The following is a 17,729-nucleotide window of genomic DNA, read 5'->3' on the forward strand; positions in this document are numbered from 1 at the left end:
CTTAAGCAGTTGTAACTGTAGCTTCGATGGACACAAACGTGGTGAACATTACAAACAAAAGGAAAATATATTATTATTTAAAATGAGCGCGAAGGAGAAAATTGCACGTGAAAATGACGTCAAGAGTGAAGTGGTCGACTATGACGAGTTGCTAGTAGCTGCCGGTGACTTCGGACGATACCAACTGGGCCTGTTTCTTAGCACATTTCCGTTCTACGTTCTTGGATCCTTTTCTTACTTCACTCAATTGTTCCTAACTGAAACATCTCCCGACTATTGGTGTATGGTGCCTGAGCTACAAAATGTATCAATCTCTGAAAGGAAAAAACTGGCCATACCGTGGGATGTAAATGCTCCGTTTGGATATTCACAGTGTCACATGTATCAAGCGAACTGGACCGAAGTGTTGATTTCTGGAGTGACGCCTAATGAAACCTCAAAGATAGTGCCATGTCAATACGGCTGGGAATTCGATACGACTGAATTCCCTTACCCAACAATATCTAGTGAATTGGGATGGGTGTGTGACAAAAATAGCTATGCTGCTTCTGCACAATCCATTTTTTTTGTTGGTTCTATTTTTGGAGGATTTCTGATAGGATGGGTCTCTGATCGGTTTGGCAGACTACCAGCTACGGTAGCTAGCAATTTAGCGGGAGCCATTGCAGGCGTAGCTAGTATCTTTGCGACTAATTTCATACAATTTGCAGTATGCCGATTTTTCATGGGAATATCGTATGATAACTGCATGATGATGATTTACATTCTACTTCTTGAATATATTGTACCAAAATATAGAACGGTCATAACAAATATGGCCTTCGCTGTCTTCTTCACTATTGGAGCCGTTGCCCTGCCATGGATTGCCCTGGCTTGTGGAGATTGGAGAACATTGTCTGTTGCCACCAGCGTGCCGATGGCTTTCACCTTGTTGGCCCCATTTTTGTTACCCGAGAGTCCCAGATGGTTACTGTCTAAAGATCGGGTTGACGATGCTGTAACCAAAGTTTTGAACATTGCTCGTGTCAACAAGAAGCAAGTACCTCAAAGTCTGATAGAAAAATTCAAACGATCTACAAAAAATAATAAAGAAGTGCCTGGCAACATAATTGATATGATGAAGAGACCACTACTAAGGAAATTGTTTATTTGTGCGTGTATTGAATTCATGTGCTGTATATTAATTTTCGATTCTTTGATTAGAACAATAGGACAGTTGAAGTTTGACTTCTTTATATCTTTTTCTGTTATATCAGTGACTGAACTACCTTCACTAGTTCTTTTGTCATTCATAATGGATTACACTGGAAGGAAACCTTTACTTATGGTTGCACTGCTTCTTGCTTCTGTATTCAGTTACCTAATACCGTTTGTGGGAGGTGGGTGGCAATCAGTGTTATGTGCAGTGGCGGCAAGGTTTGTGATGAATATGGCCTGTAACACTGCTATGCAGTGGGCAGCTGAAATGTTACCCACATCGGTGAGAGGTTCTGGGTCATCAATTATACATAGTTGTGGATACATTGCAACTGTGATATCACCATTTGTAGCATACCTCGAAATATATTACTTGTGGTTACCAATGGTTGTCGTTGGCAGCACCGCAATATTTGCGGCTTTAATTAGTATAACTTTGCCTGAAACAGCCAAAAGAGATATGCCTCAAACGTTTGATGATGCAGAAATTTTAATTAATAGTCAAGGCTATTTTGATTTTCCGTGTCGTAGAAAAAAGCAAATGGGTCATGTGCAGGGATGTGCGAATGAAAGTTTCGAATTTAATTAACTACAGTAACTAAACACTAAAATATCTGCACTAATGCTGTATTCTTGTTTTTTTCGTTTATTTTATGCGATTGTTTTCATTGTGATTTGAAATAAAATATTTTTCATTGATATTTATGTGTAATTATGGAGCTATTTTTGCGCTAGCGTATTGTATGAGCTACAAATATATTTATCAAAATGTAAAAGCGAACTCTGCTGTTATTTATTAAATTGTACCTTAGTCAGTTCACTAAATATTATTCCTACAAGAAATATTAAACCTTTTGCTGGTGATCAATTCACTAGAATGTAAAAGTAACGCTTTTGGTCCTCACAAATAAAGAGAAAAAGCACCGACTACCTGCCTGTCCTTTAAGCCAATACAAAAAATTACCTCGAAAATTCAGATGGAATCATTCTTCTCTAGATTTGAAACCTTACCTACTTAGATACAAATTCTAAAACTATGTTTGTTTTAATTTCACTTCTTAACCATAGAACAGATTAGATAGAAATGGGGAATTAGATTTATCTCCCAAAAATGTCGTGTTTCTTCCCGCAAACCTACGGGCCATAGTGCTCAGTAGACGTGTTTAATTCCTAACTGGATTGAGGTCACTTATTAACATGCAATCATTCAACCTGAAACAATTCAAAACATATGCTTTTCCACTGATAATGTGATTTTCGGCTTAAATCACAACCACACTAGAGGCCGTTATTATTACAGTTGATGCTCCTTATGATATCCGTGACAACTATAGTGAAAATGCCTTATAAAAATCGGGGCATGTGGGTTCAAATCCCGCCGCGGTTATTCTCCACCAGCTTTTTAGTGTTTTATTTAATTACTAGCTGTTGTCCGCAACTTCATCCGCGTGGCTAGATGATATTAGTTATGATTTATACCAACCCTGTTTTTCCACATTTTCCATTTTATCTTCGCTCCTATTAATCGCAGCGTGATAGCAGTAGTTCATGAGATAACCGCGTTCAAACAAACAAACTCTTCAGCTTTATATATTCAGTATAGATTCTTATCTTTTGACTTTATTTTTTAATATAATTACTTTACTTGTACTTTGAATTGTTGTGAAAAAAGTGTGGGGTCTGGCATAAATTGTATGCTACCGATATTTATAACGAATCAGCACTGACTTTATTTTCGTGTCTATCTTTTTTTGTAACGTACAATAATATTTGTAAAAGTGTATTTTGTACTGTTTTATGAACTCTCGATTTATCTCGAGTATTCCGTAATTGAGTTAGACATCAGTATTTAGAATGTCTATATAATGTTTAATCTTTATATATTATGTATTATTTGTGCAACTTCTAATAATACTTACTGTCGCTTACTTTATTTATGAGCTAGTACCTACACATTTAAAATATTTTAAATTAAATTTACTACACATTATATCTTAAGGCCCGAGAAAGGACAAAGATTACTTTAAAGATGGTAAGGGGTTATAAAGTAACAACAACATAAAAAACTAAACGCACGAGGAATAAACAAAAATTGTAACCATGGCAACGGTCTAAATACTTTCGCATTGTACTGGGTACTTATGAGAGGCAGACAATAATCTTCTAATATGTAAAACTCCCGTGTCACGATGTTAGTTACCGCACTCCTCCGAAACGGTTAACCGACTTTTACCGAATTTTATATGCGTATTCAGTAGGTCTGAGAATTGACTAACATCTATTTTTCATACACCTAGGTAAGTGATAAGAATCCTTATCACTTAGGTGTATGAAAAATAGCTCACCCTAAAAAAAAATATTTTGTTTTTTGGACGAAATTGTTTGTTTTTATTTTTTTTATAATGTGGCATTAAAAATTCATACAACTAGAAAAAAAAATCGGTAAAACAACGTTTGCTGGGTCAGATAGTAACAATATAGCTGCAATAGAATGGATGCGAAGGACACGCAGAGAAAAACGTAATAAACAAAGGGAGGTCTTTGCCCAGCTGTGGGCTATTCAAGCCTGATAGTGATGAATTGAAATTATAGTGTAAAAATACAAAAATGCATTTGCTATTATCTTTGTTATTTAAAATATTGTTGTGTGTAACGAATAATAAATAAAGGAAACCAACTACTGGAATATCAGAATACTTATTTTACGGCCGTGTAACTATATACTCGTTATTATTATTGTATCATTTTATAGCACACAATAAAACATTATCTCATAGTAACTATGTAAAGAGTACCTTAGGAGCTGTAAACGCATAATTAAAATAAATAAATGGAACTGTCAACAAGTTGACATGACGTCAGAGTATAAGTAATGAAAATTTTCATTTATCACTCCCTATATTAGAAGCGAGTCCCGCGTGGTTTACACCTATAAATTACCCACCCTTTCACTTTTCGTGAAGTCCGACTAATATTGAAAACGCGAAAGTTTGTATTTATGCCTTACTAGCTTTTCGCCCGCGGCTTCGCCCGCGGCTTCGCCCTCGTCGAGGTCGGTTATATCGCGTTTCCAAAAGAACTCTTCAAAAGCTCGTGATAAAAACTTCTTATCCCATGTTCTTTCTCAAGGTCAATTCTATCCCTGTACCAAATTTCATTAAAATCGGTTCAGTGGTTTAGACGTGAAAGCATAACAGACATACAAACAGACAGAGTTAATTTCGCATTTATAATATTAGAAGGAATGGTTGTTTGTTCCTCTTTCACGCAAAAACCAGATTTAGACGAATTTTACGTTGGTTTCAACCCGATTTGATATTCCCGTGGGTGTTCGATTTGTAGTGGACGGGCCCGCGGTGAAAAAAAACTTGTATGTGATAACGTCGTCCTTTCTGAAAAAAATTTGACATGTGGAGGTTAAGGTCGTTCGTATAAGACGCAACAAAAGTCTTGGAATGAGGCTTGAAAGACACTTTCTCAGCACTTCTTACTGCCAACAGCACGTGTAGAAAAACTTCATAGTACTTCCTAAACTTGCACGATGATAGTTGTTTCTAGATTGTGATTCCAGATTGCATAAACTTACTTGCGAAGATCCATTTAATGTACTTTCAATGAATTTAAGTCCAATATGGTACAAGGGCCGAATAACGTGTATTAATTTACTTCAAAATAACTATTTCACGATACTATTAACTTAGTTATTCATCATCATCATCATCCACGGCCTTTATCCTCCCACTGCTGGGCATAAGCCTCCCCTTTCTCGTGCCAATTTCTACGGTCCTGTGCTAGCCTCTTAGTTATTACGTACCAAAAATTGTAAATTGTAGAAATATACTAATAATTTTCTTTTCTTTTTAAACCCGTTGAGACTAGCTTACTATCTCAAGGAAACTTGATCCTGAAAAATGTTCTAAGAGTCAATTTGTCATTCTTACGTTCTTGTCATCTCAGTTTTACATATAAAACTGCATAATAAATTAGTTTCATGAGACTGTGTCAGTGTTCTGGTTTAGCTGATAAGGGTCATAAAAATAGTACGCAAGAATTTATTTTTTTAAATATTGGTTGGTAAAATGTAACAGGCTATTATTCCTACATCTTTGACAGTCTTTACAGGTAGTAAGAAGCTTGAAAAGTCTGACAACCAGTCTAACCAAGGGGTATCGTGTTGCCCAGGTAACTGGGTTGAGGAGGTCAGATAGGCAGTCGCTCCTTGTAAAACATTGTTGGGAAAAGGCTAGGCCGATGATGATGATGAAAATGTAACACCAACAATATACTTCTAGTATTTAATATTTTCCTAAGAACACTAATAAACTTCTGAAACGGTAAATTAAAGCATTGTAAGGTATCGAAATCGTAATCGTAATATTAATGGAATCTGGGATCGTCAAGTCTTTGTGAGCAAGTTTGGCGACCAATGTTCAATCCTTCTCTATAATACAGCGAGTTGCCCAACTGTGGGTCGTTGTTCAATACTCAATACTCAATCATTTATATAGCATTCCATATGTTACAGAGATAGCACAAAAAAAATAACATTTCAAGATCAATATGGACCCTGTTGGGCACTACATAGTGACCAACTAACCAAAGACATAATATAGTGTCGTGTTAGTAGGTCAAGGACGTTTCTTATTTAGATACTTCATTTCTTGAAGCAGAACCGTTGCCATTTGAAAATAAGGTAAGTTTTGGAAATAATGCGGACAACATCACATATATTGTTTTGAACCCAAAGTAAGTTGCTAAAGCACTTGTGTTATGGAATACAGATACAACGAAGGTACCGCAAATACCAGACCCGAGAAAATTTTTGAAATATTTACATTTACCCGACCGGGGATCGAACCCGGGACGCCACTCGACCACGGAGGTGTACTGGAATTAATTTGAACAACAGTAGCTGTTTAAAAGAATGTTCTAATTAGCTATCGTTAAGATGGTATACGAAGCAATATTTCTACGATTAAATATTTCTACTTTTATTTTTTTATTTCTGCAATGCTAGAAATTCCAAATTTAGGTATTTTCGTCTTTACATTTCGTTTGTTTTAATGACAAAAACAGCATGAAGCTTAAGAGCTATTTTCCTCTATGTCTAACTTCCTTGTATATTTTGAACAAATTGCTACGAGTAGCTTGGGGTACATTATCCTTATGATAAACGTGCGATACGTAGATATATAGCGGAGATACATTTAAACCATGTCTCTGCTGAACACTTAGAAAACTTCTCGACTTAGCACTTAAGAAGTTAACGAAGACTCGTTTAAAGATTGCGTAAGCTAACGTAACCAAGACCATGATAGCGCGGCATGCGTTTTTAAATTGTGCGGTAAGGAAACTTACCTGATAATGTATCTTTCAAGGAGTATTACGAAATATTTGATCTTTTTGAGTTTTCTAGATAACGGTGAGGTTTATTATAGGTGTGTGTGATAAGCTGCTGGCTTGAGCCGGTAGCATCGCCCACTTCGCCAAGGGGTATTCAATACGCCAAACCCTGTGAGGATGACGTGTCAATGGTCATCCCCGCGTGGGACGAAAATTGTGTGTTCTATGCTTGTTATGAGTTTGGGCATCTTCTGCATGTGATTTGAATGATAGTGATACACTCCGATACTAAAAAATAAATTCAGAGAAATTTTAACACTAGTCAGCTTAGCCTAGACAAACATAACTTATCCTCATTTTTTATTTGAGTTTAGCTGTAACAGAAATTTAAAGTTTCATCTGTCTAGCTATCACGGTTCATGAGAGCCCACTTAGAGGGCAGGCAGTCTCTCGGTCATATTTTTAGTAATTAATATCAATTTTACCCTTTGGGTATAGAACCCTAAAAATACGTGTCTAATATTTTCCATTAATTAACCTAAAGGACTATAAAAATAAGTCAACATTCCCATTACGATATAACGTCTCACACACGGTATTTCTACCTCGCTAATCTCAGGCTTATGTGTGTGGCTGTCATGTCCAACTATACCTATGTTATCTTATTTGCTCAGTTGATTAGTTTTATGTGTCGCAAAGGTTGTATTTATTATAGTGATGCAATAATAATAGCAGTATTTTCGCGGCTTAACAAAAGTGTGGGAGTTAATTTTGTGGTAATTCGTAACTTGGAAAATTTAATACAGGTGCGTTATGACTTAATTACTTTGTCATTGTTGAGATTAGTTGGTAGAGAAGCTTAAAGAGAGGTATTAACGTGAATAAACTGTTTTAAATATTTGCCAATTTTGTGTTTTACGTGAAATGGTGAATATAAATAGAGTGGTGTTTTGGTCGTCGTATCCATGTTCTTACTTATAAGCTGCTTTAATACAATTATCATGTTAAGTGCTTGAGAATCTTTACATAATGTTGGGACATTATTCAGAAAAACTGTGTTTTTATCTACCCCGAAAGTTCCTTTTATTCACCGTGCTTTCCCATTATTTTTGTTAAGTAAATAAATTTGGAACCATGGTTCTGAAAATAAAAGTTAAATAATCAAGGCGGTTTTTTGAAAATATATAGTTATATTGCCTCACTGATGAGGCTCTTTCCAAATTGAAGGACACTTGAATACCACGCTTACTCCTACCGGATTTATTTATCGTTCTTTATTTGCCGTTTGCCAGTATCTGTATAAATAAAGTATTTGATACATATATATGAGAACTTGTGAATACTGTAAAAAATATTTTACCAATACTGTATTAATAGAGTAGAAAACAAACGCGTATTGAGACGTCATAGAGTTGTTAATCTGTATCATATTTATGACATTACCTACGCCTAAAATCTTTTAAAACTAAAATGAATAGAAATAATTCGTTTACTAAATTGGAATCAAAAATCACACTGCAATACAGTAAGAGGCAATCAATGCTTGTTAGCAGCGACCAAATGCCTGATAAGTTTAAAAAAACACACACTATTTATTCAGAATAAATATACTCAATCCCAACGTGTTAGTTTTCATGCTAATTTCATGCATATCTGGCAAATGATAAAGACTCTTTGTAGGAACAAACGTGGCTTTGTATGACAACATCTGATGAGAATAAATGTGGGATCACTTCATTTGTAAGAGGCGTGCGATAATTTTGTAAAATTAACTGCTAAATATGTTTTTGTTTTACAAATCTCATTTGCACATTGTGCTATTGAATAATACGTCAGCAGTTCAAATAACGCAGTTTTTTTATTATATGGTTTTAATATTTGAACGAATAAAATACTAAACTTTCCGCTTGATTTCCCGTCATCAGATCCCAATTTGTAGTAAAACATCGAAATAGGACAAAGTAAGTATAAAATTTGGCGAACATAAATAAATAAAAGTAAAAATAATAGTTTAAAAAAACTAAAAACACGCTTTTTATAGAAAGCTGACCTAAAAAATAGAAAATAAATTTAAATTAATATAAATTAATATAAATTAATTTAAATTAATATAAATTAATAATAGTGTGAATAAAAAAAAAGTGCATGGTGTCAATGGTTATAGATGTTTTATTGACAGATACCTATACGAGTAGAGTGATTATCATTTCGATAATATCTTAAAAAGCACCGCACGCGTTTTTTAAAATATTTTTTATTTCGCCAAAAGAAGTCGGTTACAAACAAACATACAGGTGAAACTAATAAAAAGCGTGTAAAAATAGTACATTTAATCATACAACTTCTTTCTCTTTAGAAGTTGGTTAAAATAGACATTGCTAGGTATGTCCATAATCCACTTTTACTAATGGACATTTTATTGAGTAAACACTAAGACGGCCATAGCCTATATATCCACAATATCTGCTCTCGTACAAACGCTTTATTTTCGTTACCACCTAACGTCTGGAAAGGTAAAATATCGAAATTGTTCTAGAAAACAGGTGCCAAGATAAATACTTATTGCCAGATTCAACGTTTAGTTTGGCACGTCTCTACGTCTAATAACTGTATTTAGTTTCTCAAAATTTGTGAGTAAGTGATTATGAACATAGGTACTATAGATAGGCTAAGACAAACGATTTTTCTTGCATTAGAATAAATCAAAACCAGAAGTACCGGATAAACAACTCCAGAAGTTGGTTAAGACGTTTATATTCATATGCAGATGGTGTGCCATTAAATAACAAATAAGGCTTGACATCTAAAATAAGACACAAACACCAATACGTTAATCGGATAGAGATTCGATTTTCTTTTATTCTATACCAATCATCAATCATTAATTTTCGAACTGTAGGTATTGAAATACGGTCTTTTTGGTCCTCTCCACGCCAAACATGTTGCAGTTTTCTCCAAACCTTACGCACTTACATAGTCGTAACACATATTCGAACAGGACCCGTATTGTAATGCATACTGAATGTTTAATATTACTTCAATCTTCATAGCTTGCTCCATTACATGTCATTTTAGAAGAGTACTTTTACAGACTTTTACTATTAAGACAAGGTCTGCTGTATAAGTAGATTTGTTTTATTATTGCGTATGTCAGGTTACGGTGACTGGTGACGATTAAACACTTTTCGACATGATTAGTCTTTTACAATTATGATAGGCATGTATATACAACTTTTACGAAACCAAAAAAACAATTAGGCGGTTGAAACTTTTAGGGGCACTTTGAAGACATGTGCCAAAAACATAAATACTCAACGAATTGCAAACCTTTTTCATTTTCGTCGGATTTGCCACTCGGTTGCCATCACTGAAATCGAAAGTGTGTGTACAATTTATTCATTTTGAACATTCCAAAGAGCTACAAATAAGTACCAGAATATAATCAGATGACAAAAATAACGTTGATAATATCAAGAATATTTTGTCGAGCGATTCTTTTGGATGTCTATTGTCTACTTTGATTCAAATGAAATGTCCTCATTTCCATTTAAAGAACCACGAGTTTCTTATCCAAAGAATACATTCTAAAAATATCACCTATCGGGTCTGACTTGTCTATATTCAATTCATCATTGTCTCACCATTAAGTAAAAAGGAAGAGGAGTGGTACATGTTTAATGTTTATACCTATTACCACGAGACGTCGAGAGAGCACTTTTATGCATTCCACGTTCCAAGACATATTACGAGAATGTAGTTATGTTTCACGTTATTGTGTTTCACAAAATGGGAAGGCTGTACTGGATGTCGGTTCTGTAATGTTTTTCAATTAGGTGCGGTTCTTTGACTTCTTCTGGCAGTATATTTTTTGATATTTAGATAAGGTTCATTGGACTCTTGATAACTTTTGTGTTAACAGTTTCATAGCTTTTCTTGTAAATTTACTGTTGTTCCACGGCCTCCGAAGTTTACGATCTTCACTTAGACTTAGAAGTTCTTAAAATTGTGAGCCTAAAACAGATAATTTATATTAATAACTTAAAAGCACCCGACTCATCTTTCACTCGTCTCTCCCATAAGCCGCAAGTGACCAGTTGGTTCAGAAATTTCGTTTTAACCGTACTCGTAGATGAACAGAATAATATTACGGAATTGGTTGCCTTTTCAAGTTAAATTCTCGATGGCATTGAATTATTGATTTCTTGACTTGCATTGCTATTCACCAACCGTTTTATGATCTTTGTTTATCATCGCATCATCAATTTATTGTAAGAAACATTTTTTTTTACCTTGTCGTCCTACGACTTCTCCAGCTTTATGTGGCGACTTAAATGTGCTTTGATTATCTATTACTAAAAACCCTGAGGGTCATTAATTACCTCAAGCAGTCATTTATAGTATGTTAACCTTTCATAACTTGAAGCTAATTGAGTGTATCAAACAGATCAGACCCTCACTTTCTTCAAAGTTTCATTTTAGTTAAATTTAACGCACACAATCGTTTTTGTTTGCTTGTTTTATCGCAAATGACCCAAAACTCCGTGTATTATATATTTGACATTGTAACATGTGAGTTTTTTTACCAATCCCAAAAATAGAAAGGTAGTCTTTTTGCAAAAAGATGTTTAAATGAAAATTTTGCATCTTTATTTAAACGCCTTTTCAGGCATAAGACGAGTAAGTATGTATAATTTCATCCCTCAATAGATGCACTGTTTTATGTGCGTAATTTTTGGAGATCTCATTTTGCCACTGTCACTGCAAACATAATCTTTAATGCGGTTATTGTTCTTGACTTCAAGTTGGGTGGGGTTTTAATCAATGGTACTTCTTCAGGCCCTCATGTTGGGTGTTGGACACTTCATAATTTTTATGCAATTGGGCAGCTTTTTATCATTGAAATCACCTTGAGATTATGTCAAGTCATTGAGATTTGATGACCGGTTAATAGACCGAAGCTTTTGGATTGTGGCCAGTTTTTTTTAATCCTAATTTATTAACAATATTTTTTCCTAGGCCAGATTTTGGTTAGTATTGTTTTTCGATATTGCTGTCAAGACTCGAGAGCTCTGCATTGCTCAGGTACTCAATTCTTTCTTTTAAATATTATCGAAGCAATCTTGATCCTCCTTTTGTCCTTGCACTCTCTTACACTCTGTTAGCCATTATCTAGACGCGAGCTAGCGTTTCAAGCCAAGTTTAAGTATCAAAACTGGCGAATACCACGGTGTGTAATTACAAGACAAAGTTCCACGTGTTTGTGCACGCTTTTAATCAATGTAAGGGATTGAATAGGAAATCCGGTGCGAACTGAAAGTTAAACGACCTTATGAACTATTTTGGGTATATCGTCGTAAGTATAGTAGGTACAAGGGGTTAGGGACCCACACGTGTAAGTTTTGAAATGCTTTGTTGGCTTCAGTATAGAACAACCTAGTTAGTATTTACTGATTCCTTATAACCCTTTTTGTTCTTACTAGTTTATACAAGAGCCTGTGTTAGGAAGGAGTTTGGGTAGGTTTCTCTTTTCTTCTCTTCCGCGGAAATGACTCCTGCCCAAGTGGAAGGAGTGACTTGGTGATTCCCATTCGAAGAAAAAGGATAAGAAGAGCAAAACGAACATGTTTATAAGCTTCATATTTAGGGTCACTTAAATGTGACAACACCAAACAACTGCTTTCTCCGAGTTCATTTCCACACCAGGGCTGTAGCTATCTTTCCAAAATCCGGCCAGATGTCTTGGCAGATGGGCCATTTTAGGGAATTTAGTTCTTTGGACCTTCTCTCTTGGTACAGAATAGTAAACGCCCCTCGTTGCTCTACGTTAATAAGAATAACGAAAAGACTATATCACCTCTCTGCCTACCCTCCTCTTTAAACCGAAAACATTCGGGATTGACACCGAAAACGTTACAAAAGCTAAATGTTAACTGACGCTAGATACTGATGACTGAGAAATGGTTTATATGGTCAAAAAATGTGGTGTAATCTGCAAATCCCACTCTGCAACTTGGTCCTCCATTTTGGCCCAGCTGTAGTTGTGCTGGGTCCTGGTTGCCAAATCAACCATGTCGAGAACTAGCTGAAAGTATATTTTGCCAACTTCTAAACCGGTGGTCTAGTAGTAACAGTTCGAGTATCACGTATCACGCATACCCTAACAGCACATCATGCTCATAATTTGAACTTGCAATTTATCTCCCAGTAGTTTGGTTCCGAGCAATCAAGTCACTGCTCTCCATTCGTAATGATAAACCAGTATTCGGTTTTGTATAACAGATTTTAAGTAAGTCAACATCTTTGTATCTTCATACCGTCTCTGACATGTTAATTTAGTATAATAAACCTTATTTTTCACAATTTCAGGAATCTACTTACCCTTATATTACTTTACCGCTCTCTGTAATAATTTGCTTGTTAAACATTATTATCTAAAAGCCCGCAAACATTTTTCGCGCTTTTTTTACTTAGTGATTGAACGTCTTAATCAACGCCCGAAGCCCTTCACTGCCCTTTATTTGGGGCGAATAATATTTGTTCTCTTACTGTATTCACATGGCTAATAATAGGGTTGATAGGCCCCATAAAGTTCTAAAGTACAAAAGAATGTCGACTTTATCGTTAAACAAATTAGTATAGTTTTCTTTTGCCGTTTTGTGAGTAGTCACCCTAATGTGCCGACTTCAAGGTCAAATTGACTGAGATAAAATGTGATATACGAAGAAATCATCTTTTAAGACAACTTTTGCAGTTGATTCCACACAGGGGACTTTATGGAATCATTAATTCATTGAATACGCCTTGAAGTCCAAACTGGATGGATTTATGTCGTTTAAAAGTGGAACTACTATGGCCTCCTTTAACCCAACCGAAAACCGAAAAGTGACTCAAATTTAACTTGGAAGTTGATGACATTACGTCCAAAAAAGACAAGATGTAAGTTAAAAACCAAAATGCTCATGAACTAGTGAAGACAGTTTATTCATATTGCAACTATTGACTACACTCCTTCTAGCTGATTCAAAAGTAATTGAAAGATCGAAAGCGCTTTTGTTTCGTAAATGAAGCTACACAACAATTTATCTAGATCACTTGATTGAAGCTTTTATTACTGGCAATCTAATTACATTTTTACATCATCTATCTTAATTCACAGCTTCCTGCAAGAAGAAACATTTTTAGTCATCTATTCGTCAATACAAGTATTATTTTACTCGTAATTAATTCACTATGCAATTAATAGATAGGCCTCATCTTGAGTAGGAAAGAGTACATACCAACAATAATAATATAATATAGTATCTAAATCAATCAAAATGCACTCGTTTTAAATTTCGTATACCACAAACATTTGAGTCTTTGTCCCAAATGACAGCGAAACCAGTGGCGCGGCCATTTGCATTTCCAAGGCAGTTTTAATTCCCCGAACGTAACTAGATGGCGTTGGGATCGATTTAGATCGCGCTATTAAGATTTTCACGGGCCCTTTATAAGCCCTGAGCAACGTAGGCTCTGTACATTAGTGTAAGTTACAACTAAGTTAGCTTGTAAGTTACAACTATAAGATATACCTATATAATTTTCAAATTTTTGAATAACTCGACACTTCGGTGTCGAGTTTGTAACTGTGCCGCTTACAGATTGTGTACTTTACAGTTTTCACACATGTAGTACACGACCTGTAAGCATTAAATACATCCATACATAACTGATTTGTAATTTCAGATCAGTTTTAATTTCCTACCCCATTTTGCCAGTGTGCTTTGTTACTTTTCTTGAGATGAAACAAAAGCAAAAATCTGGCCTAGTGTGATAGTTGCTTAAATTAATTTGGCCGAATAGTTTTTTCACAGACATTTTATATTTGATTTAGTTATTGAATACGCGTTTGATGTAACGCTTTACTCACAACCGTCACTTGACTTTCCAGTTTTAGTATAATCAGAAATGATGCCTTCCATCTGTGGATTCAGATGTGACATTGAAAGATGTTTCTTCATAGAATATGTTGTTACTTTTGTTAGAAATTTAAAAGGCTTAAAGAATCATGGCTCTCTGAATACGTGAACTACAGGGTTGTATAGACTTTGTGCATTACCTTTCTTATTCTGTGAACTCATTTGTTAAAATAAACAATCAGTGTTTTCAATAAATTTTCATTGCTGTCTATAATTTGCAATCTAGCTTTTCGCGACCATAAATCTTCTGAGTGTTTGCTTTCGCGTAAGACTATAAATTTTTCATTCGTTGCTCTCATATAACTTTCTTGAGAACAATTTTGCACAAGTTTTTATGTAGTCATATTTTTATCTCACACTTTTCTTAACCTTCAAATCTTAAGAAAGTCCAAGATGTAAATCATACTTTTATTCTGATTTTGAAATTATTTTAGGGATAACAGTTTTCTTTGCTTTAAAAATAATAATTTATTAACTGTTTATTATTTAAAAATAGATTTCCAAAAAGAAACCAAACTGTAATTCTCAATTTTCTTTTTTTTAAGAGCACATTTTTTTTACACACAAGAACTATTGTATAACACATGAGTAATGAACAGTGAATTAATTTTTCACCTTACGCCTATGTGAATGTAGCGAAATGGCCAGGCCACAAAATTTGACTCAGTAAGTAAGGTGTAGAGTTTGTGAAATTAAGCCTTGTAGATTTAGGGCGTGTAGTGTTAGAAGCTTGGCTCTACATGAGATCTGATAACTTTTTGACAGTGCGAGTCATATGGGCTCGTCTTGGCAACATTTTACATGATTTTTTTTTGGTGGGATGTGTTATTCTCAATGTTATATTTAAGTTCATTGTATGTGCCCAACGGGGTCCATATTGATCTCTCCTTAACTGATATTATTTTGTACCATCTCTGTAATATAATGGTATGATATAAATGATTGAGTATTGAGTATTCCAAAAGTTAAATAAAGATGATAAAAGTTTATTACGTGGTAATAAGTTAACATTTTATATATTTAGTCAGTAATTTTATTTACTTGTTTTATTTACACAAGTCAGTATCGCAGTTAGTTTGTGTTATCATTTTCATTATGCTTTAAAGTTATATTTTTTTTCTATTTTAATTGTAGCTCTTTGCCTAATCTATATTGCAACATGCGTTCAATATGTTTTCAGGGTAAATTTTCTTTAACAGTTTTTCGTGCAAGTGATGCATAATTTATTGATGACGTATCGTGGAAACAATTCGAGAGTCCTTGGTGAAAATAAATTACTTAAAATTACTTAAATTACTACATCAGGTGCTTATAAAATGTGTGTCTTTAATGGTTGGCTCTTGCCAGTAAGCTTGTACTCCTTTGACATATTCAAGTGGACTCAGATTTATGTAGGCGCCCTAGATATGATTTACCTAACACTGCCCAAGGATCATCTGAAATGAAATCAGATACATGTCCCTTAAAAGGGACCGGTTTTTGGTATATAGTTCCGTAATGTTTTCGATGTATACACGGCAAAAATAACAGACAGGTAACTGTCCACAATAATCCACCAGCAGTGTTATTTAACATTCAAATTAGTTTAATCTGAGATGTTTAAATATAGGCGCTCTTTACCTGGACTCCGAACTCTTTAGTTATATGGTCATGTGACAAAATCACGTCGCACCTTTCTAACCCTAGCAATTTTTACTGTTGTTGTCTTATGCTGCCTAGCGTGGCAGATTACTTTGGCACTTTTGTGCCGACGACTCAATCTCTGTTGAAAGACGCCGCAGTATTATGCAGCTGCTGCAGTCTGTGCAGAAACGTCTATTAAACATAGTACCTCAAATTTTATCTCTACAATCTGCAATATTTTTGTTACCACCTTGGGCAGAAGAGAGGCGATGGATAGTCTCTAGCAGACCTATAAATTTTTTCAAAAAGATTATCTCTCACAACAATACTTTTATCGTTACATATAATAATTTAAAATATAACGGGGCTCCCTCCAAAAGCGTTGAATTCCTTAATTGCATTTAACTTTAAATAAATCAGTGATGTCGCACACGGGACTTATAGGGTCATTGCCTGACACAATTCGAATGCCAGACGACCCTTTTTAATTAAGGTTTGTTCGCACTCCTCCATAAAGGCGACATTCTGTATTTAATTATATTGTTTACTACGTAACAATTGGATGTCTTGAAAATAGATACGTTTCCTTCAATTTCTTCCATTGATCAAGGAGCTAAAGTAGAAGCATTGTCGAATTCAGCTGTAGAAAACGTTTATTAAATGACAAAGACACTGGTACTTATGTGCGTCCATTAAGACTGGAAGACCCCAACATAGTTGGGAAATGGCTAGGCTGATCATCACCACGGGCACAGTGTGTTTCTTATATTAGCAATTAATATAGATTGCTCAAAATTGCCTGAAACTTCTTATACCCATTTATTTTATATCGATATCAAAGTACTTTGTATTCCAAAGGCATTCTTCGGAACGATTTCCGAATAACTTACAATTTAACAGTGGCGTTAATACAAAATTTAGTTTTGTTCGTTGAAATATTGAGGGTAGCAAAGCAATTTTGAGGCCATGAATATTTTTAAATTGTAAGTGGATTAGTAACTTTATGGTAAAACTATTTAAGTGTTAAATTGACGATCAGTGTTATGATATAAAATTTATTTCGTTTCGGTGTTAAATTTGTCTAGAAAATATTTTTGTAATTTTTTGCTTTATGATGCAACTGATCAAACCTCCAGATCGTCAATCACATTTTAAACCTTCCGCCATCACATTAAAAGGGGCAAGACTTTTGACCTTCGGACGAGTTATTGGTGCAAAAACACTTCGATTTACCTACACTATGTAGGTCTTTTGGTTCCACATCTTCCACACTTATAATTTAAAAGGCTTTCGTAGGCAATTTAGACCGCGAGATAGTCCGAGGGCTGCCATGTTTCCAGTATACGAAAGGCGACGGAAGAAACATGTTTAGGTTTAAGTCAGTAAAAGTGTGACATTCTCTTTAGCATAGGCATCATGGATTCCCGCTCTTACTATATAATCATAAATGACTGTGTTACGACATCCACGTGTTTGTGTCGCACCCTTCATACAATTTACTCAGCCAGGACTGACCTGTGGACTGTACCGACTATATAAAATACGACCGATCATGATCATCGACGCCAATCGACCAACTTAATTAGACGATAAATGTTCCCAGTTATG

General features: G+C 34.9%; 1 protein-coding gene across 1 annotated transcript; it reads left to right on the top strand.

Moving 5' to 3' along the window:
- The first annotated feature begins 3 nt into the window (after nt 1-3).
- LOC113508460 (carcinine transporter-like) lies at nt 4-1,978 on the top strand. Its single transcript, XM_026891530.1, has one exon. The coding sequence runs from the start codon at nt 83-85 to the stop codon at nt 1,784-1,786; it is 1,704 nt and encodes a 567-aa protein (XP_026747331.1). The 5' UTR covers nt 4-82; the 3' UTR covers nt 1,787-1,978.
- Nucleotides 1,979-17,729: the final 15,751 nt, after the last annotated feature.

The sequence above is a fragment of the Trichoplusia ni genome, chromosome 1 (genome assembly GCF_003590095.1).
Source record: "Trichoplusia ni isolate ovarian cell line Hi5 chromosome 1, tn1, whole genome shotgun sequence".
NCBI classification, from domain to species: Eukaryota; Metazoa; Arthropoda; class Insecta; order Lepidoptera; family Noctuidae; genus Trichoplusia; species Trichoplusia ni.